Consider the following 23,884-nt stretch of genomic DNA (forward strand, 5'->3'; position numbering starts at 1 on the left):
TAGGCAGCTATCTGGTTGCTAGGGTTCAATATATCCTAGCAACCAGGCAGTAGCTTGAATGAGAGACTAGAATAGAAATAGTAGGGGAATGTAATAAAAAGCTATGCAACAAAAGTAGCAATAACAATAAAAGCGTAGCCTCAAAGAGCAATCGTTTTTTTTGTGAATGTAGGAATCAGTGACCCACCTCCCCTTGAGAGCTAGAAATTGGCACAAAAAGAAGGCAACAAATTTAAAAACAATATATATATAATTATGACCTACTGAAAAGTTGCTATTAATTTACATTTTGTCAGTCCAGGCCTGAACCCCGTTCATCCCTTGTTCTCAGGGTTGTCAGGTTGGAGGGTTTCCAGCCAAATTGGGCTACTAAATTAAAGTCCATGCAGGTTTAGTAAGAACAAACTAGCCAAGGTATGGATTTGGGCTACTTTTTGGGCTTTTGGCTGGTTTGTCAAAGTTTTATATTGCCCTAATGTGCCAAACCTGTGCCTATTAGGTAATGTAGTGTTTGTTTAACAATTTGCAGATTGCCAAGTTTAATCTAAGACTACAATACCCAGCATGCAATGGTACTGACTTGTGTAGAAGTCGGGAGTTACCAGATTTATCTGTAAATCCAATGTACAGGTGTATATAAAAAAAGAGGAAAAGTACTGCTGCAAAAAGTGCTTTTATTCACAAAAACACAACATGTTTCGAGCTATCCGCTCTTTATCAAGTGTATTAAGAGCGGTACTTGATAAAGAGCAGTTAGTTCGAAACATGACGTGTTTTTGGGAACAAAGGCACTTTTTGCCGCAGTACTTCTGCGCTTTTTTGTATCCACACCTATATATTGGATTTACGGATTGACTGCTTTGGATGGAAGCAAGGTGTTGGGATACGAGAATTGAGCCTCAAGGGTATTCAGGTACCATTGTATATTGATTGTAGTTACCAGATTTACCCAGTCTCCCGTCACTCTTAAGCATTCTCGCATTTTCTGGTGACTTTCAGGCAAAAATCTGCTGGCCAGTGACCTGTTTTACCAATATTTGTTGAAATTGTATTTAAATTCGGGCCTCCTGGGCCCCCCTCAGTAGTTACGCTCCTAGTGATGGGCTCATCTGTCCCATTTTGCTTCATGGAAAAATTAGCAAATTTGTGAAAATTTGAAAAAGCCATATTTTCACACCTATTCATTTATTTTTATAGACTTTTTTTTTCACTTTACATATTGGGCTATTTTTGGGCTACTTTTGAAGTGCCTCTTGGCTAGTTTTGGGCTGGTTTTGTAGCTGACTTTGGCTGGTTTTGAAAATTAGACCTGGCAACCCTGCTCGTTCTTCATAATCTTTTAGAAGTGCTGGTAAAAGGATACATTTTACTTCCCGCATTGACAGTCAATTGCTTATAAAGATAGCACGCCACAGACACAAAATTGCAATTGGAACTATTATAAATACCGATAAAATTGAGGCATTTTAGAGCAAACGTATTTTTCTCAGGAATAGGCCTCCATTCCTCTATGAGGAGCTCCAAAAATCATCCCAAAAACACTTGGTTGACGTTGAATGCCATACTCCCTCAGTAGGATCACTCTGGGGGCGGGGACTCGTCTCACGACTACATCCCGCATCCGCATACGGGTACTTCCTATAGCTCTCCCCTGTCACTATGGTCATGGCGGAGGGTACGGCAGTGCTGAGGAGAAACAGACCGGGCACCAAGGCTCAGGTAACGAGTGCGCTTGTCAACGACGAACGTTTTTGCCGCTGAAGATAAAATACAAGCGCTCGGGTGGAATGTGTGTGTGTGAGTGTGGAGGCGAGCCTGCAGGAGTGTCTGTGTCGAGTTAAGGCCCGGATGTTCGTGTCGTTAGCGCTGTGTTTACATGTTTATCCCCTTTGCCCCTGCGTTTGCGAATACTTGTGGTACAAAATGAATGGTAGATACATTTTGGAGGTTTAAGTAATCCGTAAGAAGAGGTTGATTTATATATTTTATATGATTTTAGAGTACTGTGTAATAGTTGTACAGAGGATAGAAGCCCTCTCTGTCTACAGGGCCTATACGCTGTATGTAGGGTTGTGTTTTCAAAACCAGCCCAAAACTAGCCAAGAGGCACTTCAAAAGTAGCCCAAAAATATCACAATTGTTGGAATAAAAAAAGTCTAAAAAATGATTGAATATATGTGAAAATATGCCTTTTTTCAAATGTTCACGGTTTCCCATATTTTTCCATGAAGCAAAATGCCACAGATTTGTCACACCGGGTGTTTAACTACAGAAGGGGGCCCAGGAGGTATAGGAGCCCCATAATAAATACATATTGGGAAAACAGGTTAACCTCTAGTCATTTTGGTGGGCAGCAGATTTTTGCCCCCCAAATTGTCTGTAATTGAGGAAAGTCAATGGAAAATGCTAGAATGCTTAAGAGTGACGGGATACTGGGGTTCAGAGCCCAAAATCTGCTAACTTCCAACTTAGTCCCATAGCATGCTGGGAATTGTAGCCTTACATTAAACTTGGCAGTCGGCATATTGTTAAACAAAAACGACATTACACAACGTGCACTGGGTACAGCAGGCTTGGCACAGGGCAAGAAACTTTGGCTGGTTTCCAAAGTACAAACCAGCCAATGGGCCAAAAAGTAGCCCAAATCCGTACCTTGGCTAGTTTGTACTTTCAAAACCCACTTGGGCTTTAAAGGGGAAGGAAACCTAGTTGGCACAAAAACCCTCCCCCCTCCTGTGTGTTGCCCACCCTCCCTCCTCCCCCCTGGCCTACCCGTCCCGCTGGGCAAATGCCCCTAACTTGTTACTTACCCTTCTGCGCAGGTCCAGTCCAGGGAGTTCACAGACGACATCTTCTTCCACGCGATCTTCTTCCTGCTTTGAACGGCGTTTTGGCGCATGCGCAGTAGGAGTATTTCGCCGGTGCGGATCTACTGCGCATGCGCCAAAAGTCATGATGTAGTTTTGGCGCATGTGCAGTAGATCGTACCGGCGAAATGCTCCTACTACGCATGCGCCAGTCAAAGCAGGAAGAAGATCGCGTGGAAGAAGATGTCGCCTGTGAACTCCCTGGACTGGACCTGCGCAGAAGGGTAAGTAACAAGTTAGGGGCATTTGCCCAGCAGGACGGGTAGGCCAGGGGGGAGGAGGGAGGGTGGGCAACACATGGGGGGGAGGGTTTTTGCGCCAACTAGGTTTCCTTCCCCTATAAATTAGTAGCCCAATTTGGCTGGAAACCTGGCAACCCTGGCTGTATGGGAAGCTGGAGTGTTCAAAGTACATATGTGCAAATATTGCTTTTATCTATAGGTTTATGTTGGATAGAATAGTTTTTTGTGCTCCATTTATTTATTTGTCTAGGCTAGACCTGTTATTACACAGTCACGTGGAAAAACTGGTTGTGACAAATATGCCTCTTTAGTGGCTGTATGCATTCTACACTGCGATTTATAGACATGTTGTCTCACACACACCCTTGGCTACAGATAACATGTGCATGCCAATTGATGTGTTCATAGGACTGGCTTTATGACATCTATGGCTTCTTCTTTGCAATGTTTCCTAAGTGTGTATTTCTCCCATACTATGTAATCATGTAGTCCCAGGTTTAATATGTGGGGCATGCTATAATTCCATCCTCTCCAATATTTATTTATTTTAAATCTAAAAACTAACTACCCAACACTACAACTGTTATAATGGCAGGGGCCTAAAATCTGCACAGCCTTAGACTAGATGTATAATAATCACACTTTTGAATTGCAAAGCTAAAGGGGTGGTTCACTTTTGGTATGTTATAGAATGGCTAATTCTACGCAACCTTCCAATTGGCCTTGATTTTTTTCTATAGTTCTTTAATTATTTGCCATCTTATTCTAACCCTTTCCAGCTTTTAAATGGGGTCACTGACCCCTTCTAAGAACAAATGCTCTGTAAGGCTGCACATTTATGGTTTTTGCTACTTTTTATTGTTCGTCTTTCTATTCAGGCCCTCTCCTATTCATATTCCAGTCTTTTTTTCAAATCAGTGTTGCTAGGGTATTTTGAACCCTAGCAACCAGATTGCTGAAATTGCAAACTGGAGACCTGTTGAATAAAAAGCTAAGTAACTCAAAAAACAAATAATAAAATATAAAACCCAATTGCAAATTGTCTCAGAAAATTACTCTCAACATCATACTAAAAGTTAATGAACAAGGTGAACAACCTCTTTAAGAAAAATATAACTATTACAGCTACACTTTACAGAGGTATGCACAAATGCTGTAAAGTATTGTTTTTTGCACTTTGTCACGTTTGAAATTATAAATTAATCTATATTTCCTATATATTGCATTTTAGGATTTTTACAACTGGCCAGATGAATCCTTTGAGGAAATGGATAGTACATTAGCAGTTCAGCAGGTAAGGCCTGGTTAACAGATATTTTTTTTCATACACAGAGGGGTTTATTTTTAATAGTAATGTGGAAGATAGACTTTTCCATAATATGACAATCCTACGAGATACAATCTAAGGTAATGTATTGCAAAGTATACTCAAGCTATAGCAACTTACAAACCAGTGCCATTTACTGGTGCATTGGTGTTAATTAAATAAAAGCAAATGTAGTTGGTTGCCATGGGTCAAAAGACAAGGAACACTTTTGCGTCTATTGTGACCAAGCCTTCCGTTCTTTTAGCTGCTCATCAGTCTTTAAATCGTATGAATGCAATAAGGTACATATCTGTGCCTGGAAGCTTAAAATGAACATATACCTTAATGTTTCACCTAGTATCATATGGTTATATATGTTATAAATTAAGGGTACATTTTAAGCATACCCTTCTGGTTTCGGATTCTCTAAAAATCACAAAAATTATCTCCTTCACCTGCCCTTTTCCTCACTTCCCCCATAGCAACATAGTAGATGAAGTTGAAAAACTTAAGAGACACAAGTTTAGCAAGTTTAGAGGAAGGTAAAAACCCCATCTGCAGCATCTCTCAATTTGGCTAAAACTGTCCATAGATGCAAAGATATGATTGCACGAATCTCCATTTCGTACGTTTTTCGGGCTGTGTGTGGAAAGTCCCAACGTTTTTCATGCCATGACGATTGGTCGTTCAGACGAACGGACAGGTTAGAAAATTTCTTTTGGCTACCGATACCGATAACTATATCTAATAAATCTGTCAATGCAACAGCCTCATTGAGAGAGTTCCACAGTTCCCCAGTCTTCACTGTACGGAATACTTTCTGCATTTTAAGATTAAGTTTGTGTGATCCCCTTGTATATTTATGCAAAGTAGTAATATACCCCCTTATGTACCAAAGCCAAACTTCAGTATAGCCAACCTTTCCTCATAAGTGAGATATTCGTCGCTTTCCTTTGGACTTCAAATTATGTTAAAGGAAATGTAACATCAAAAAATAAGTGTTTTAAAGTAATAAAAATATAATTCATTGTTGCCCTGCACTGGTAAATCTGCTTTAGAAACATTACTATTGTTTATATAAATATGCTGCTGTGTAGCAATGGGGGCAGCCATTCAAAGGAGAAAAGGTTCAGGTTACACAGTAGATAAGCTCTGTAGCACATAATGGTGTTATCTGTTATCCACTATTTAACCTGTGCCATATAGACTTTTTTCAATTTCCGCCATTGCTACACAGCAGCTTGTTTATATTGACTCTAGTAGTGTTTCTGAAGCAAACAGATACGTTTTACAAGCGCAGGCCAACAGTACATGATATTTTCATTACTTTAAAATACTTAAATTTCTTGATGTTACTGTTCCTTTAATATCCTTTTCGGTTTGGAGACCAAGACTGAACTGAATATTTCAGATGGAGATTTTCCAGTGCTTTGTTCAGATGGAGATTTTCCAGTGCTTTGTAAGTGTTCTGTCACGTGGGGTGCTTCATTGCATGGTGAAAAATCTCCTCTCCTGCAGGCACTGAAGCGCCCAACAATATATGCCCCATCACATTCGTTGGAATCACTGTTTGTAAAACAAATTACATGCAGAGATCCCAAGTAATCGTTCAGAAATACCTCCTTCCACATTTTCAGGGATTGCCGCATGTGTTTCATTTGCAGTGATTCCAACGAATGTGAAGGGGCAAGTATTGTTTTGTGCTTAAAGGGGAAGGAAACCTAGTCGGCGCAAACCCCCACCCCCCCTCCCGTTTGTTGCCCACCCTCCCTCCTCCCCCCTGGCCTACCCGTCCCGCTGGGCAAATGCCCCTAACTTGTTACTTACCCTTCTGCGCAGGTCCAGTCCAGGGAGTTCACAGACGACATCTTCTTCCACGAGATCTTCTTCCTGCTTTGAACGGCGCATGCGCAGTAGGATCATTTCGCCGGTACGATTTACTGCGCATGCAGGTGACTTTTGGCGCATGCGCAGTAGATCCGTACCGGCGAAATGATCCTACTGCGCATGCGCCAAAACGCCATTCAAAGCAGGAAGAAGATCGCGTGGAAGAAGATGTCGTCTGTGAACTCCCTGGACTGGACCTGCGCAGAAGGGTAAGTAACAAGTTAGGGGCATTTGCCCAGCGGGACGGGTAGGCCAGGGGGGAGGAGGGAGGGTGGGCAACAAACGGGAGGGGGGGTGGGGGGTGTGCGGGGACTAGGTTTCCTTCCCCTTTAATCACTTGCGGGAGAGGGGAATTCTTGCTGGGAGCCAGATCTCCCTGAGGGAGTATGACCCTATTCTGTTAATCTATACCCTTATTAATATAGACAATACCTTGCTGGCCCTTCCTATTGCTGAATGCCATTGCTTGCTACAGATAAGTGTGTCTAACGTAACCCCATTGATGGTATAAGTGGCTTGCATATCCTGAAAGCATGACTTAAGGTGGCCATACACGGGCGATAAAAGCTGCTGACAGACCAAGTCCGGAAGTTTATTGGCCCGTGTATGGGGCCCTCCAACGTGCTTCCCCGATCGATATCTGGCTGAAAGTCAGCCAAATGTCGATTGGACGGGACTAAAAATCCCGTTGGATCGCGGCCGCATCTGTTCGTTGATGCGCTCCCGCGTCGGATCAGCCTGATATTGCCCTAATATTGCCCACCTCATCTCTTCGTGTATGGCCACCTTTAGTTGCCCAGTCTACCATTTTGTCCAGATCTCCCTGCAAGGATGACACTTTCTGAAAAGAATTGGTTGACCTGTACAGTCTATTATATAGTGTTCTTGGCAATTACAGATACATTGCTTACAATGCCCACCCCCACATCATTAATGAACAAATTCAATAAAAGTGACAAAACACTAAGAAATGTTTTCCAGGTACAGAATGTTCCATTTACAACCACTCTCTTTTACATAATCCTTTTTTTTTTTCATTTCACATACAAACAGCCTTACTAATACCAACAGGCCTTGGCTTGGAAAGCAGTCTTTTTTTGTTGATTAATGCTGATTATTTCTTGTAACGCCATTCTTCAGAACATAATCTTGAATGTGATCCCTTAACAAAGCTACGCTGTGATGTACAAAGCTACACTATGTATTCAATTAGGACCAGGGCCAATATCTGCAGGGAGTCTGTAGACAAGCCTTGAAAAATTCCTCTCAATTTTGAATGATAAAGATTGTAACCTAAAATGTATTGGTACCTATGTTCAAAAAGAAATTATGTACATTGACCTTAACTTGTATGTCAGTGCCCAAGAAATAAGATCTAAATAATATATATATATTTTTTGTAAATTTTTATTGGATACAGTCATATTTACATCAATTGCATGTCCCTTTCCAATTCACAATGATGTCATTGTTAAAATATTATATTATCCATTTTTGAGTAAAATCCTGTGATGTCAAATAAACAGAAATGAAACAAAATTAACTGGTCTACCTTTATTTATTCTGCCTTTGTGTTCATCCTTGCCAATCTGGAGATCTCGCCAGAATGTTGGCCCAATCATACCACCTTATCTCTATATGAATCTCACCTGTTGCACCATGCTAAGCCAAAGAGGCAACCTTATCCTATTTGTAAGTTTTTACTAGGTTTTTCTCACAGCTCAGCCAGTTTCCCCAGAAACTCATATGCAGCCCATATGGCCAAGAATTTGGGGGTCCTGTTTCGGATATGGGCAATAGAACTCTCAAAGTGCATATTAGTGATTAGCTTCCTGTGAAGTTCCGTAATGGAGGGGATAATTGCCAATTTCCATTTAGCCGTTATTGTAATACGGGCCACAGTCAATATATGGTTCACTAATTTTTGTGAAGTGTTGGATATTTCTATTATAGGTTTTCCCAATAAGTGGGTTACCGGATTTTTTTCTGTATCCTAATAAATGAAATAGTGATCCTGGATTGGGCAACCTCTAAATAATATTTTAAGAACATAGATACAAATTCCTATTTGAGTGCAGAGCATGGAACATAATCCATATTGGAGTAAAGACATACCTCACAGTAAATATTAGGAATTTGAAAAAAAATTCACAAAAGTGAAGGTCGCGGGCCAAAAGTCTGAAAAATATTGTTTTAAAAATGATATATTAATGCTTATTTTACAGCTTCTATAATGTTTTATAGCATGTTTCCCTTAATTGTTTTGTCATTTTGTAAAGCGTTTTTATGGACCTTTTGTGAGTAGTGTAGGGTTTCCACTTCAGTGTTATGGTAAGTGGTGTGGTGTTAGGTAGCTACAGTGAAGATACTTAAAACTGATTTTTTTAATTTATTATAACTGTATTTCTGAGTAGCACAGACCTTTGCTTAAAGTAACTCTCTTTGCCCACCAGGCATATTGGACATAGAGGGGATACAAAGTAGAATTTAGACTTTACAGAAATAAATTACAGTGAACAAACAAAAAGTAGAGACGTAGTAAAAAAAATAAATAAAAAAAAATCTTGAAATCTTTGGTTTATTTTTTTTTCAATTTTCTACAGTACATACAACAAAACATAAGGACAGATTGTTCTAACATTGACAAAATCTTGGATCCCCCCGAAGGGCAGGATGAAGGTGTATGGAAGTATGAACATCTCCGGTAGGTATTAATTATTTAAGATAATTGCCTCATATATAATGCTTAAATGCCTAATTATATATGTCTGGAATCAAGGCAATTTTGTGTATGGTGTGTACCCAAAGATTTTATGTTCTCTACTTAACCTTAAGCAAATTGACTTGCTTCCTAGTATTTGGACTAATTGTTGCATTTATTTTGGACAACCCTTTTTCTTAAGTCCTTGTCACAATATGCAGTTCAAAATTTAAGTCAAATATAAACTTTTGTAGTAATTTTTGCATATGGATGAGAAACAATCAAGTCTTGTTCACCAAAACTAAATTAAGCTTTTGAGCCAAAAATATCTCTGAAACCACTAAAAATAGGAGCTTTCTTATGTTTACATTTTCTTTTGTTTAGATCCTTTAATTGGACTTTGAAACATTCACAAAGCTGGAATTATCATATTTCTAAATGTATTTATAATACTTAACAGTAAATAATACTTTATTTTGCCGCTATGTAAAGAGGTTAAAACCCCAAATTAAATTTTGAATGACAAATGTTTTATTTTAAATGCTTTTGTAAAATGTATTGCTATTGAAAGCAAGTGTTTCCCTGTCCTTTGCTAATCTCTGCACTACTAGCACAGGCTACATGTATCAATAAAGCAGAGCTGCAGTAGTCCGCTTCCCCGAAGTCAAGCCTTTAAAGGAGAACTAAAGCTTTACTAAAAAAGTAAGCTATAAATGTTGTACATTATGTTTTGGCCTTCTCTACCAGCCCAAGGCAACCATAGCCCTTTAGCAGTAAAGATCCGTGGCTCCAAAGATGCCCCAGTAGCTCCCCATCTTCTGATCTGCTGATTCACTGCACATGCTCTCTGCTGCTGTCATTTACTAAGCTTAGGGGCTGACTCAAAATATACAGTACACATAAAATATAAATGTCAAAAAGACTGATTAGTAATTAATACAGATAATTATTACATGGTAGCACAGAAACCCGTGCAACTAGCATCAGAATTGAATAATCAGTCCTGTAGCATCCGTTTATATTAAGCCAACCTCATTTTCTGCTTGATAATTTGGACGACCCCTCAGCTTAGCTTCTCAACAGCTGCTCAGAGCCCACTGAGCATGCGAGTGTCACAGACCCTTTCCAAGATGGTAACCCCCTGTGACAAGATTAAAGTCCTGGATCATTGCTGCTATTGACAAGCTGAAACTTTAGGCTGGTGCAATTAGTTCAATATATAGAATATGGGATTTTTAGCTGTAGTTCATTTTAAGGGTTTAGTTCTCCTTTAATACAATGCATTTTCTGTAAAGGACAGAAGCTTGCAAGGCATTGTGGGAAGTGTAGTCTTGGCTGGAGAAATAACTTCTACAATATTGCTTCCATGGCAGGACGAACAGATACTGCTTTTAGTAGCAATAGTTCCAGAAAAGTTCAGTTTAAGGGATGAAAGGCAATGGCACTGGCCTAGCCATACGCCAGCAATGAATCCAAATGTAGAAAAAACGCCAATATCGTGGTATGCTGCAACAGTGGTGATCCCAATTTATTCCATAGTGCTGCCAGACACTGCAGTCACAATCAAACGTTTCTGGAACACCGGTCCCTTCCTCAGTGATGATTGTAACTGCAGTGTCTGGCAGCACTATGGAATACATTGGGATTACCCCTGTTGCAGCATACCAAGGTATTGGCGTTTTTTCTACATTTTAGTAGCAATATACATTTTCAGTAACTTAAAAATTATAGAAGGGGATGTTCACCGTTGGACAATAATTTGAATTGCGTCTGTCAGAAAAAAAAAATTGAAATCATCTTTTTATTATTTGAAATCTTATGTTTTGAAGACACATACCATATAACCTGTGGATCAGTTATGCTAAAACTCTCTGCTCTCTCCTCAGGCCAGGATCCTGACACCACTGATTGTATGATGTGCAGGAAGCCAAATAAGGAATTATAGGGCTTAACTGGAGCTTTGCATGTCCCATCTATTCTGCTTCATTTGCATATTTTTTTATCATTTTGCCAATCAGATCAATGAAATGCAAATGAAGATGGAGAGTAAAGGCATATGCAGTACAGACTCAGTCCCAAACTTCATTATTTGACTTCATGCATGTCACACAGTCTCCTCAATCCCCTGCTTGAGGAGACAGCAGAGAGATTTTCAGACAGGGCCGTAACTAGAGGAAGCAGACTGAGGCCCCAATTCATATACAATTTCAATAAATATTGGTAAAACAGGTCAACTGCTAGACATTTTGGGGGCCTGAAAAATAATTAGCTGTGGGGCCCAGTTATATCTAGTTACATCACTGCTTTCAGATAATGTTTTTTTCTGACAGTTATGGTGGCTATGCACGGGCAGATAAAGCTGCCGATATCGGTCGTTTGGACCGATTTGACAGCTTATCTGCCCGTGTATGGGGGCTTCCGACGGGTCTTCCCGATCGATATCTGGCCACGATATCGATCGGGAAGGTTGGATTTTTACCCGACCGACCCGTCGGAGCCCCTTGGCGCATCGTAATTCGATCGTTCGGCCATATGGCCGAAAGTTCGAATTACCCCCCGATATAGCCATGCAGTTAGTGGCATATCGGGGAAAGATCCGCTCGTTTGGCGATGTCGCCAAACGAGCGGATCTTTGAGTCTATGGCCATCTTAACTGTTTCAATTCAGACTATTGTCCGAAGGTGAACATCCCCTTGGACAATGTTTATTCTATACTGGAAAATTGTTTTCATTTAAATATACTTTCATTATAAGAAATTTTGTATTTGAGATTAAAGACCCCTGAAAATAAAATATTACCGTGAGAGATCCCTGTTAGAAAACTGTTGAAATTTAACATATGAAGTTAAAAGGGTAATTCACTTTTAGTATGTCGTGATGCCCTATTCTTAGCATCTTGAAAAGTCTTCATTTTTTATGATTTTTCATTTATCTAGCTTTTTATACAGCAGCTCACTAGTTTGGTATTTCAGTTGCTATTGTATTATTTACCCTGGCAATATGAATAGAAGAGGGACTGAATAGGCTACTGGTCTGATCACCTATAGGAACCAATCAGGCAGCATTTACTGGTCCCCTGTTTTAAACAAAATATCTTATTATGGGTGCTAGGGTCAGACAGTGGTACTTATACAGCACCGATGTATGGAGGGCTAGTGTGACATTAGCCTAGATAATAACAGCTTATATTATGGGGCAGATTTATTAAGGTTCAAGTTGTTTTTTCCACAAAAATTTGAGTTTTCGAGTGGTCTCTTTTAGTAAAACTCACATTTTCGTGTTCGGAAAAAAAAAAAAAACTTGAATGTGAGATTTATTATACCCCTGAGCTGGAAATAGCTTGAATCCAAAAATACAACACCTTAAACCTGTCGAGGTCATGTAGGAGTCAATAGAAGAGGCTCCTTGAACCATTTGAAGAGGTTAACAAACTGTTTGATGGTTTTTTTCAGAGGGTTTTGCCTGAAAACTCGAATGATTCGAGGTTTGTTTGTTTTTTTTGCTGAAAACACATTGTCGAGTTTTTGGGTTGCGGGATTAAAACTCGCAAATTTGGATTTTCACCAGTTTTTTCTTAAATAAGATACCATTTGAGTTTTTGAGTTCATTCAAGGTAAAAAATACTCTTGACACTGGACCTTTGATAAATAACCCCCTATGTTTGGAATTTAACCTGTGTTTGAATAAGCAAAAGCAATTTTAAAATGATATGGAACAATAATTTTATTTTTTTCACTAAGAGAGAAGCTCAGTTGAAGCTGAAGTTGTAAATATGAATTCTAAAAGTTGGATATTGCTTTTTAAAGAAGTATTTAAATAGCTTGTTTGGCTAAAAAAAATAACTTTTGTTCCTAACTGGAGTAATAGTGAATTTCACTTTTTTTTTTTTTTTATGTTTGTCTACTTTTTAGGCAGTTTTGTCTTGAACTTAATGGACTTGCTGTCAAGCTTCAGGTAATAACTCAGGTTTCGGACCTCATTACTTGTTTTTTAAATATGACTGTTCTTTTTTGGAAGAGGGGCTCTAAAGTCAATTAATTCCTGGGTTCCCCACACAAATAAGCATTTTCATAATTTGTGTTTTACATTTTTTCACTGTTTCCTCTCACCTGACAGATGTTCATAATGATGATCTGGCTGCCTTTAAATCTGAAATGGTGAATTTTTTTTAAAGCTAATAAGTTTGGGCATGTATTTTGTATTTTTTTTGTGTGGAGAACAGGAAAATCTATTTTGTTTTTTTTACTTTAGAATCAGTTTAAAGGGGACATATACATATTTAATTTTTTACTTAGCCTAATATGATTTTATATGTTAAAAAATGTAAGTTAGTGTAGTTTGTAGCAGACCTTTCAGGTTCAGTCCAGAAACCCTGCAATAGCAGCCCAAGTCCCTCCCCCTTGATTCTCTTTCCCAGCCTGACAAAATCCTGCCGTCTCTCTGTCTGCTCCAAGAAGGCACACACAACTATGTACTTTATTTACTGTATATGGCTGAAATGACTATAAAATCCACTTGACTTGACCAAAGCTCTGTGTGTCCTCGGCCTTGGGGTTTAGTTTTCCTTTAATCTCCCAGACCAGAAAACACTTGCTAAGAGCTTTTCAATGTCATGTACGCTGTTTTCTTTCAGACTGAATGCCACCCTGATACTTGTACTCAAATGACTGCTACGGAACAATGGATATTTCTTTGTGCAGCTCATAAGACACCAAAAGAGGTAAGGCATGTGTATATAAAAAAAAAGCTGTACATTATCATTCATCTCTCCATATATATCACATTGTAAAATATCTATGCAAGCTTGGGCACACAGGAGTCTTAAAAAAGCCAGTTGAAAATCCTGTAATACAAACATCAGTCCATGGGCAAAAAAGTCTGTTATTTTTGCTTATGCTGTACAAAAATATAAAGAAAAATAAACTAAATGGAAAGAAAACTAGAAGATCTACTAGAGATATTCAATGTGTTGTGTTAGTTATAGAACTTGGAAATTGCAGGCTTTCGCCACTGGGAACATATGTAGGGTCATCCTATTCCTATAAGTTCAAGTTTTATCTATTTTTTAGAAACAAAACATATATCCATAGATCATTAACATGATTGGTGTAAGATGCATATCCATGTATAACCCAAAACGGCAACTCCATCCTTTTTTTAATCAACCATAACAAACATGCATTGATGCGGTTCTCATCTGTCAATTTTCAGACCTACATGATGGCTATCTGGCAGTTTATTTGGCCAGATAACGGTCAGATAGGACCCAAGCATGGTCAGAGAAGCTGCTGAATTGGCAGCCGAAATTGCCTGTGTATGGCCAACCTTAGAGAAGAAACAAGGAAAGCTCTAGTTTGGCAATAATGGAATGATAATTTTCTAATATAATTTCTCTTTATTCAAATAACAAATGCACAAAACTATAATCAAAATAAAATAAAATAAAAGGTAGAGAAAAAAAAAAGGAATAAGGCAAAATGTAACATTTATAAATTTTTTCCATAAAAGTGTTAGTTCACATACAATATAAGTTACCAGTACTGTATTCAAATGGTTTAAGCAAAATATGGATAATTTCCTTTGTTATAATTTCAATCTATTGGGGCATCTATGGTAGATTTATTTGTATCCCAAAGGGTCCATATTTCTGAGAGTACATCCAGAGTCTCCTAATGGAGCCGTAACCCATCTGGACGCTGCCAGTATATGGAATGATAATTTTAAATGAGCAACAACATCAGGAATACATTTTTTTTTATTAGATCTTTTATGTGTTTATTTTGCAAAGTTATCCTTAATAAAAATATTTGGTAACTGCTTTTATATTTATATACATTTTAAAACGGTTATGTAAAATGTTCTGTGTGTATTTACTTAATCAAATTTTTTTTGTATATCTTATCTTTGTAGTGTCCTGCAATAGACTACACTAGACACACACTTGATGGTGCTGCATGTCTTTTGAATAGTAACAAATATTTTCCAAGCAGGTAAGTTGTTAATACATGATATTCTATACTGAATTAAAGAAGCCACAAAAAAATAATGAACACGATTCTATATTAAATTAAAGAAGTCACTTTTGAAAGACGTACGTATAAAAATTAAAGTACAGGTATGGGACCTGTTATTCAGAATGCTCTGAACCATGGAATTCCTGAATAAGGGATCTTTCCATACCTTGTCTGCTAAAAAAAAAATCATTTAAACATTAAGTAAACTAAATAGGATTGTTTTGACTCCAATAAGGATTAATTATATCTTATTTGGGATCAAATACAAGCTACTGTTTTATTACTACAGAGAAAAAGGAAATCATTTTTAAAAATGTGAATTATTTGATTAAAAGGGGGGGGTCTATGAGAGATGGCATTCACCTCATTCGGAACTTTCTGGATAACAGGTTTCCGGATAATTGATCCCATACCTGTAATTACAATATAATGTACTGTTGCCCTGCGCTGGCGTAGCCATTTAAGTGGAAATAGGGCACATAAGCTCTGTAGAATACAGTGGGTTTAGATCTCACAGAGGAATCTAAACCTATTGTATTCTTCAAAGATTATGTGCTATGTAACCAATGCCTTTTGCAATTTATTTATATTTATAAATAAACTGTAGTTGTGTGTCAAACACACCAATTGTGCTAATGTAGGACAACTGTACTTTATATTTTAATTACTTAAAACACGTTCAATTTTTTTTTCTTACGGTTTCTTGGAAGGATGCACCAAATCCACTATTTTGGGTTTGGCCCAAATACCAAATCTTTTATGAAGGATTCAGCCAACTTGAGAAGTAATACAAATTACAATAAGGAAGAGTAAAAAGGGGGAAAAAAAGTCACAATTTCCTTGTTTAAGATTTAAAGGAAGAGAGTCAAGAACAAATAAACATTCAGCAATTTTGTCATTGTATATAGGCTTTATGTTTGTCACAATGCTGCTCTGTGCTTTACAGTGTTCATGCAATCACTCCTGTTCTTCCAATAAAACCCAAATAAATAGTTATGTGGTGTATACCGATTTATGAAGCTATTCGTGCAGCCTAGTGGTGTGTTGGGAACTTGATGTGTATTTAATAGATTGTAATACATTTGTATAAATATGCACAATTCTGTTTGAGATTATATTTGCTGGTTAGTTAGTAATAAAGCATGAAAAGCTTCAAGGGGTGAATACTTTTTACTAATGTCAAATGTACCTGTTAATGGCTTGTATTTAATTACCAAACAAGAAATCTATATTACCAGTCTTAATCCGATTCAGTTTAGTCTGGCAGCCTTAAAGGAGCTGTTCACCTTTACCTTCCAAACACTTTTTTTTCAGTTTTGACTATTTTCAGAATTGAAGTTTAATGTTCCTCTTTTTGAGTCTGGCAGCTCAGTGATCCACAAACTCAATAATTTCTCCAAAGCATGCTATTAAGTAAAAAATATATATTTTATTCACATCAGTAGTTAAAAAACATGTATAGTATTCCCTCTAACGCCTAACGCGTTTCATGCTTACCCAGCACTTAGTCATAGGCAGAATCCTGCAGATTCTGCCTATGACTAAGTGCTGGGTAAGCATGAAACACGTTAGGCGTTAGAGGGAATACTATACATGTTTTTTAACTACTGATGTGAATAAAATATATATTTTTTACTTAATAGCATGCTTTGGAGAAATTATTGAGTTTGTGGTTTTACCACTGTTTGGTCACTAGAGGTCTCCGGCATGCTTACCAGTAATATTTACTGATTCTGCTCCCAATTTGATTCTAATAGTAGCTCAGTGATCCAAGTGCAAACTCTGAACTGCTACAATTTTCTACATTAGTTGATACATTTCTCAGCAGCATCTGTAAAACATTACCAACTATTGGATCAGTTATAACAGCTGCCTTTAATGAAACTCAGATTCTACTCAGCAGGGCCAAAGATAAGAAATGTATCAAATAAATTATTATTTAGAACAGTTATAGAGTCGGTGACCCCCATCCCAGAGCTGTTTAGAAAGACATAAGAAGGTGAAAAATTAAACTTTGAACTTCAATATTAGAAAAATGGTCACAAATAGGTAATTGAAAAAAGTCTTTACTTCTGTTGAACTGTCTGAAAACAACTGAACTGAAACTGCTGAATGAAAAAGTATTGGAAGGTGAACATCTCTTTTAACCTGACATACACTACAACCTGTGACAGGTGTAACGCCATAAAGTTCTGTGAGGCTTTAGCACAGAAATCACTATGTGCTTTGGTTTGAGTAAAGAAAAACATTACCTGATCAAGTGCTTGATGCCCACACCTGTGGTCCACAAGCAGGTCATGCTACAAACCTGTGCTGAATAGCATTTACACCCATCAGTACTGCTCCTCTGTAATTGACACATCAATTGTCCAGTCCTTAAAGGAGAATTTAACCTTGTATAAAAAAAAAACCCGTACCCTCCCACCCCAGGTAAACCTCCCTCCCTCCTCCCCCCCCAGGCTAACTGCTAACTACCCCATACTTTATACTTACCCCTCGGTGCAGATTCTGCCAGAGGAGTTCCACGTATCCATCTTCTGGGTCCTCGGTAAGCTGACTGGGAGATTGGTATGTCGGCTCATGTGCAGTTGGAGCAGTTTGCCCGTTTGCGACAACTGCACATGCGCCGAATTGGACGGAAATTGCCGATCTCCCAGTCAGCTTACCGAGGACCCGGAAGATGGATGCGTGGAACTCCGCTGGCAGAATCTGCGCCGAGGGGTAAGTATAAAGTATGGGGCATCTCCCCGGGGGGGGGGGGGTTTTAATACAGGGTTGAATTCTCCTTTAAGGCCTTCTGTAATTAATGTTGTCAGAGGCCATTCGGATAGGTTAGTAAGTCACTAAGGAGGAGGCAGGTACTGGGTGACAATCAAGACAGGTTAGTTGGGTACTGACAACTGGTAAGGTAGGCAATACAGACAAAATCCAGTAGTCTTGTAACAAAAGGGTTAAGTAGAGATCAAGTCCAATCACAGGGCACTGCAGTAGTGATGTGTGGGCCCCCCCCAATACCTGTGGGGCGAGTTTGGCCTAACCTTGCTGCTCCTCTTGCGGGTCATGGGTGGGTTCGGGTTGAGCCCGAGTTTTTTTCAACCCGCTCATCACTACAGGACAGGCACATTTCCATGCATAACAACACACACATATGAATTAAGTTCAGATTTGATGGTGTGGCTGAAGCCAGGCAGCAAGGTTTAAACTTGGGGGAAACATACTAGAGAGTTTGTGGGGTAGTACAGGCAGTTGAGCCTATAAGCCATTCATGGGGAACAACAGACTGGCAAAGTATTCTACAGTATTACAATACTACACTAAACCACTTGAAGGAGTATATGCTTAGTAACACAAACTTGTATCACTCTGTGCACCGCAGGTGTGGGGATCTTGTTTCTCTTTTTGTTTGATATTCATCTCCGAAAAATCTGAGACACCATATTACTTAATAAATGCTCTCTTACTAATAGTAGATAATGATTTGCCAAGAAATGTGTTTATATTTACTGCTTTTTTTTTTAAAAAAACTTTTTTTTAGGGTTAGCATAAAGGAGTCATCAGTAGCTAAACTTGGATCAGTGTGCCGCAGAATTTACAGAATATTTTCACATGCTTACTTTCATCATCGTCAAATATTTGATGAGTATGAGGTAATGGAAATGTAAAATTGTGCTTTTTTGTGTTATAAGTGGGCATATTTCTTTTTCATCTGTTATATTCAACAAACATTTTACCTAGGCTTCAGCTGATCCAAAGATAGGATAAAAAAAACACCTGAAGTTGTTGTTGTTTATTTGTAAAAGCTGAAAAAAATCCTTTACTATATGTACCAGTACCTATAAGTACCAGTAGCACCAAAAGAACACGTTTTTTACACATTAAAGGGTTCTCCTAATTAAAACTGACTGACTTTTTTTTTTTTCATATTGAAAGAATATGAAATATACTGGTACAAGCTGCTTGTTTCCTTCAGTCTCAAATAAGAGTTTATATAATCAAGTTTCTGCTTAGCCATGCAGTAGCCAATCAAACTGAAATAGGCAGTGTCAGGCTCTGCTGGGATTCGAGCCAGGGACCTTTTGGTTTCTGGCTCGATGCCTTAACCATTGGGCCAGGTGAGCAGCCTGTAAGATTGCTCACTATATGTTACCTGGTCTCTGCAGCCCCAGCCCAGCAGCAGCCTGATTGGGTTGACTCTGCCCTATATAAGACCAGCCCTCCAAACACTTCTTGCCAGAGCATTGGTTCCCATCCTATGCGGCATTGTCGCTAGCTAAGGGTTCCTGTTTTGGCCTCCTTCCTATTCAGCCTTGTCTGAACCCTTAAAAACAATATAGCTTACAAAATGCAGCCCAATACAAAATATCAGTCTCTTAGATTATTTCTTGCCGACCCCTTCACAGTCTCTCAACTGTATATGAATCCAAAATCAAATATATATAAACCCCCAAAGAGGGAATACGTATAAGAAGCGATCAGCGCCTGTGGCAACAGAAATAGAAAACAAACATAGCGCAATACGTTTGCAATGTAAAATATCACCCCGTGCATGCACTGGATGTTAAGTGGATGTGTTTTCCCCTTCTCCTTCGGGTGACTGTTAATGAGTAAAAGTGGCAATACAGGTGAACAGAGGGACGGAAGAGTGCTTTTCCTGTGAAAATGGGATATGTTCCAGGGATGCAGATGCCTCCACCTTCTATATAAAATGCCTACTTACAAACCACTGCCGTGGTATGATGCGTTTAACATGAAGCTCTCTCAGGTTTCTCCTCCGGCGTTCACAACTCCTTCCAAGTTCCCAAAGTAGGAATACAAACCGATAATAGTGTAACACCGTTTATTTAAAACATAATTAAAAACAATTAAAATTCACACTCACATTTCCCTTTCGGGTTTTTGCGCATTGAGTCCAAAAAACAGTTTTTCTGGGGTCCCCAGGGGCAGTCCTGCCAGCTCGCTCCAAAATTCTTGTCTGCTCACTCCAGGTGCCTTGGTCTAGGTTATTGTGTCCCCCAAACTATGCCTAACGCGTTTCGCTGGGTGTTACCAGCTTCCTCAGTGGCGTCTCTACCATATTTGTTTGTATCCTTCCTTTTAAAGCCCATTCCAGCGTGTTCGTTTGATTTCCGCTTTCACTTCCGGTTTATGCGTTCCAGCTTGTGCGTTCCAGCGTCTTCACTTCCTGTTTAGCGCATACAACTCTCGATCTTCTGTGCATTATAATGTAGGCGGTATATTTCTCTCCCACATCTCCTTTTCATCACCTCTCTAGCTTGATACCCCACCAGGCCACAATACAACAACCCGGCTCCAAATATGTGTACAAAAAGAAATATATTTTTAGCAACATATAAGAATATATTTCTTATATGTTGCTATATATATTTCTTTTTGTACATATATTTGGAGCCGGGTTGTTGTATTGTGGCCTGGTGGGGCATTTTATATAGAAGGTGGAGGCATCTGCATCCCTGGAACATATCCCATTTTCACAGGAAAAGCACTCTTCCGTCCCTCTGTTCAGCTGTATTGCCACTTTTACTCATTAACAGTCACCCGAAGGAGAAGGGGAAAACACATCCACTTAACATCCAGTGCATGCACGGGGTGATATTTTACATTGCAAATGTATTGCGCTATGTTTGTTTTCTATTTCTGTTGCCACAGGCGCTGATGGCTTCTTATACGTATTCCCTCTTTGGGGGTTTATATATATTCGATTTTGGATTGTCTGAACCCTTCCCTGTCTTCTCAGCATGGTTCTGAACCTTGTCTTGATCTGCCTTACCTTCCCCTTCCAGTTCTGCTCCGGTCCTGCTTTAAACCTTGATCTTTCTTTGCCTTAAAGGACATGTAAACCCCCCCCCCACACACAAAAATGTAATCATTGAAGAGCTTCTTTGAAATTTCTAAATACCTGCCACTCTGGTTGTTCAAAGGTTAACATTAAAGCTGCAGCATCCCCTTAATCACCTAGGATTCCGTCTACTACTCTAACCCACTCAGCCCCCTCCCTCGGGAATTTCCTTTGGCTGTTGGCTCATGAGCATGCTCAGTTCTTCTCAATTCAGATTAATAAACACCCCCCCCCCCAGTCTAGCAACTAATGAAGAGATGGCATTGCTGGTTCCCATAGAAACTCTGCTCTAGCTGTCTGCTCCTATTTTTAAATCCTAACCCCCTCTCCTGAGCTCAGAGTAGTCATTACAGTGCCCATCCAAGCAGGACTTGTCATCATAGTAAATTCTGCCTGTGTTCATCTGCATTCTTTAATTGCATGAACTTTACATTGCATATGTGCTGTTTGCAGATATAAATGCACTGATGATGTGTCAGAGGGAAAATAGCCCCCGGGTGAAAGCTGCTGTTTGTTTTAGAAAAATGTGATGGCACTAGCAAACAGAGGGGATGTATGAAGTAGAAATAATGCCATTTTGGTGGGGGAGATTGTAGGAAAATTTAGGATTTACATGTCCTTTAACCCTGCCTTGACCTTGATCTGACCTTGCATCCTGTTCTGATCTGGTTCCTGCATCCTGTTCTGACCTGTACCCTGTCTATAGCTTCCCTCGTCTCGCTCTGCATCAGTCCTCTCACTATCCTGCCCTTCTCCTCACGTAATCTCCAGCTTTCCTGTCCTGCTTTTCAGCCTTTATGCTCCCATCCTCTCCTTCTGCACTCTATCCCCAGTGTGATCTGATCTGCGCCTTCGCCGTCCTGTTCCATCCAGTCTTTCCTCTCCTCAGTTGTCGCCCTCTACGTACAGTCTAGTCCAGTCCTGATATTCGCCCTCTCTGTCCTGTTCTGCACCTGTTCCAGTCTGAATCATCGCCCTAATCATCCTGTTCCTGCCTTCCCTTTACGTGTTCCCTAGGCACATACAGCTCCTGCACTCCATTAAAGGACATTATGTTAGAATACAACAAACAGAAGAATATGTAACATTAGTGTGCACATTTACCTGGAGTGTGCCATTGTATGAATACATGGTAATTGGAAGCACTTGAGACAATATGATGTGGATTATTCTTTCACTCAAATAACATCACTTTTTTGTGTGCTGCTTGCCAGTTTGGAATTTAAATGATTTAGTCGCAAGGGTCTTGTTTATCTTAGCACTCAGAGAGGGGTTTAAATCACAGACTAAATGAAAAGTGATAAAATATGAATAACTACAAAGCTTAGGAAATATCTTTAGATATATCTGTAGGGTTCAGTTACAGATTCAAAGAGGCATAATAGAACTGATAATTTCAAAAACGAAGACCAAAACAAACAATGAAAGCAATTTTTCATTTTTGTTTTTTTGCAAACATCATTGCTTCCATCTTAAAATTAAATGAGTTTATATTGTGTGCTTTCTTCATAAATCTTATCCTGTTTTTTTTTTTTGCTAAGTAGTCTTTTACCATTTGAGATTTTTGACTTCAAGGGAATTTCCTAATTTTATTTCTCCTAATTTTTTTAATTTTTTGTATTATACCAGAATTTGTATAAACATTGACTTCTGTAATAATATGGTTGTAAAGAATATAATAAAATTTTTGTTATATAGTGAATAAAGTACCCCTTCTTGTAAAATATAAGGATATTTAAGTTACCTAGGAGTTCCATGACCATATAAAAACAAGAGGCCACAGGTCATGGAACGCCAAGGTGAATTCTGATATCCTCATATTTTGCAACAGGGGCTACTTTATTATAATACACAAGTTTGTGAGTCGTGTGACAGAGATGAAATCACTAAGCTTTGATTATAACAAGATACTCTTGGCTCTTGTGTATTATAGAAGAATATACCAAATATGTGTAGTTGTATGGCTAGATTAAAAACTCCGTATATAATACACTAGTTAAGTTATACAATTAATGTATGCATTATTTCTCACCACACTTCTAGTAGCAGTAATCCTATTGATAAAATGTTTTCTTTAATCCCGTAGAATGAGACTTTTCTGTGTCAACGGTTCACTAAATTTGTGATGAAATATAACTTGATGTCCAAGGATAATCTGATTGTGCCAATATTAGAAGAGCAAAATTCAGTTGCTGGAGAGAGTGAAGCATGATGAAATAAACTGCAAAGAAAGTAATCCACAATGAGGAACATACTAACAGTTATGTACTGTGTGTATATATATATATATATATCATTTTAGAATCTTCAATCATGTATCCTTATAGCTTCTTTGTTAATATGGATTCAGTATGCTTTGTGCGCTGTTTTGAAATGAGGAACACCATTAAGTTATTCGACTATTATTCATCAATGTGATATGGATTTTAAGAAACGAGCTGTATCTGTTTATAAATCCTGTTAATAAATTTTTTTCATTGTTGTCCAGTTATCATCTGCAATCTACAAATTACTATTTTTTTTAATGCATGCAAACATTGCACTTCAGCATGTTGTGCATAAAGCTAACTGAAAGCTGGGTGTAAAGTACAAAAACGTACCAACACAGAAACGAAAATACCAACAGCTGGGTGACTATTAAATGGTGTACAGTAGTGGTATGCGGGTCGAGAATTTCCTAATCCGCCCCTCCCAACCCACGTTCATCCTCTATTTATAGACCCAGGCCTGCCCCACAGTGGCGTCACCAAAGGGGCGGCGCAAGTCTAAATTTAAGGGCTGGAAGCTGGCAGGTTGCCACAAGGGTGCCAAACTTTTGCTTGAGTGTGTGTATAATAGTGGTGGGGGCCGGCCCGAAACCCATGGGTTGGGCAGGTTAGGCCGGCTCCTGCACAAAATCTTCCAGTCACAGGTCCGGGTTGAGCTCTTCTCCTGCTCTCCCTGCCCACAACTCGTAGATTTTGTGCAGGAGCCAGCCTGAACCTGCGGGATTTTTCAAAATTCCAAGAGT

General features: G+C 38.9%; 1 protein-coding gene across 1 annotated transcript; it reads left to right on the forward strand.

Annotated features, from left to right (window-relative positions):
* Positions 1-1,564: 1,564 nt before the first annotated feature.
* Positions 1,565-23,356, forward strand: mob4.L (MOB family member 4, phocein L homeolog). Its single transcript, XM_018236250.2, has 8 exons — positions 1,565-1,719; positions 4,341-4,403; positions 8,906-9,006; positions 12,915-12,957; positions 13,637-13,723; positions 14,914-14,993; positions 18,553-18,664; positions 22,961-23,356. The coding sequence occupies exons 1-8, from the start codon at positions 1,660-1,662 to the stop codon at positions 23,084-23,086; spliced, it is 672 nt and encodes a 223-aa protein (XP_018091739.1). The 5' UTR covers positions 1,565-1,659; the 3' UTR covers positions 23,087-23,356.
* Positions 23,357-23,884: the final 528 nt, after the last annotated feature.

This window comes from Xenopus laevis, chromosome 9_10L (genome assembly GCF_017654675.1).
Source record: "Xenopus laevis strain J_2021 chromosome 9_10L, Xenopus_laevis_v10.1, whole genome shotgun sequence".
Taxonomy (NCBI): domain Eukaryota; kingdom Metazoa; phylum Chordata; class Amphibia; order Anura; family Pipidae; genus Xenopus; species Xenopus laevis.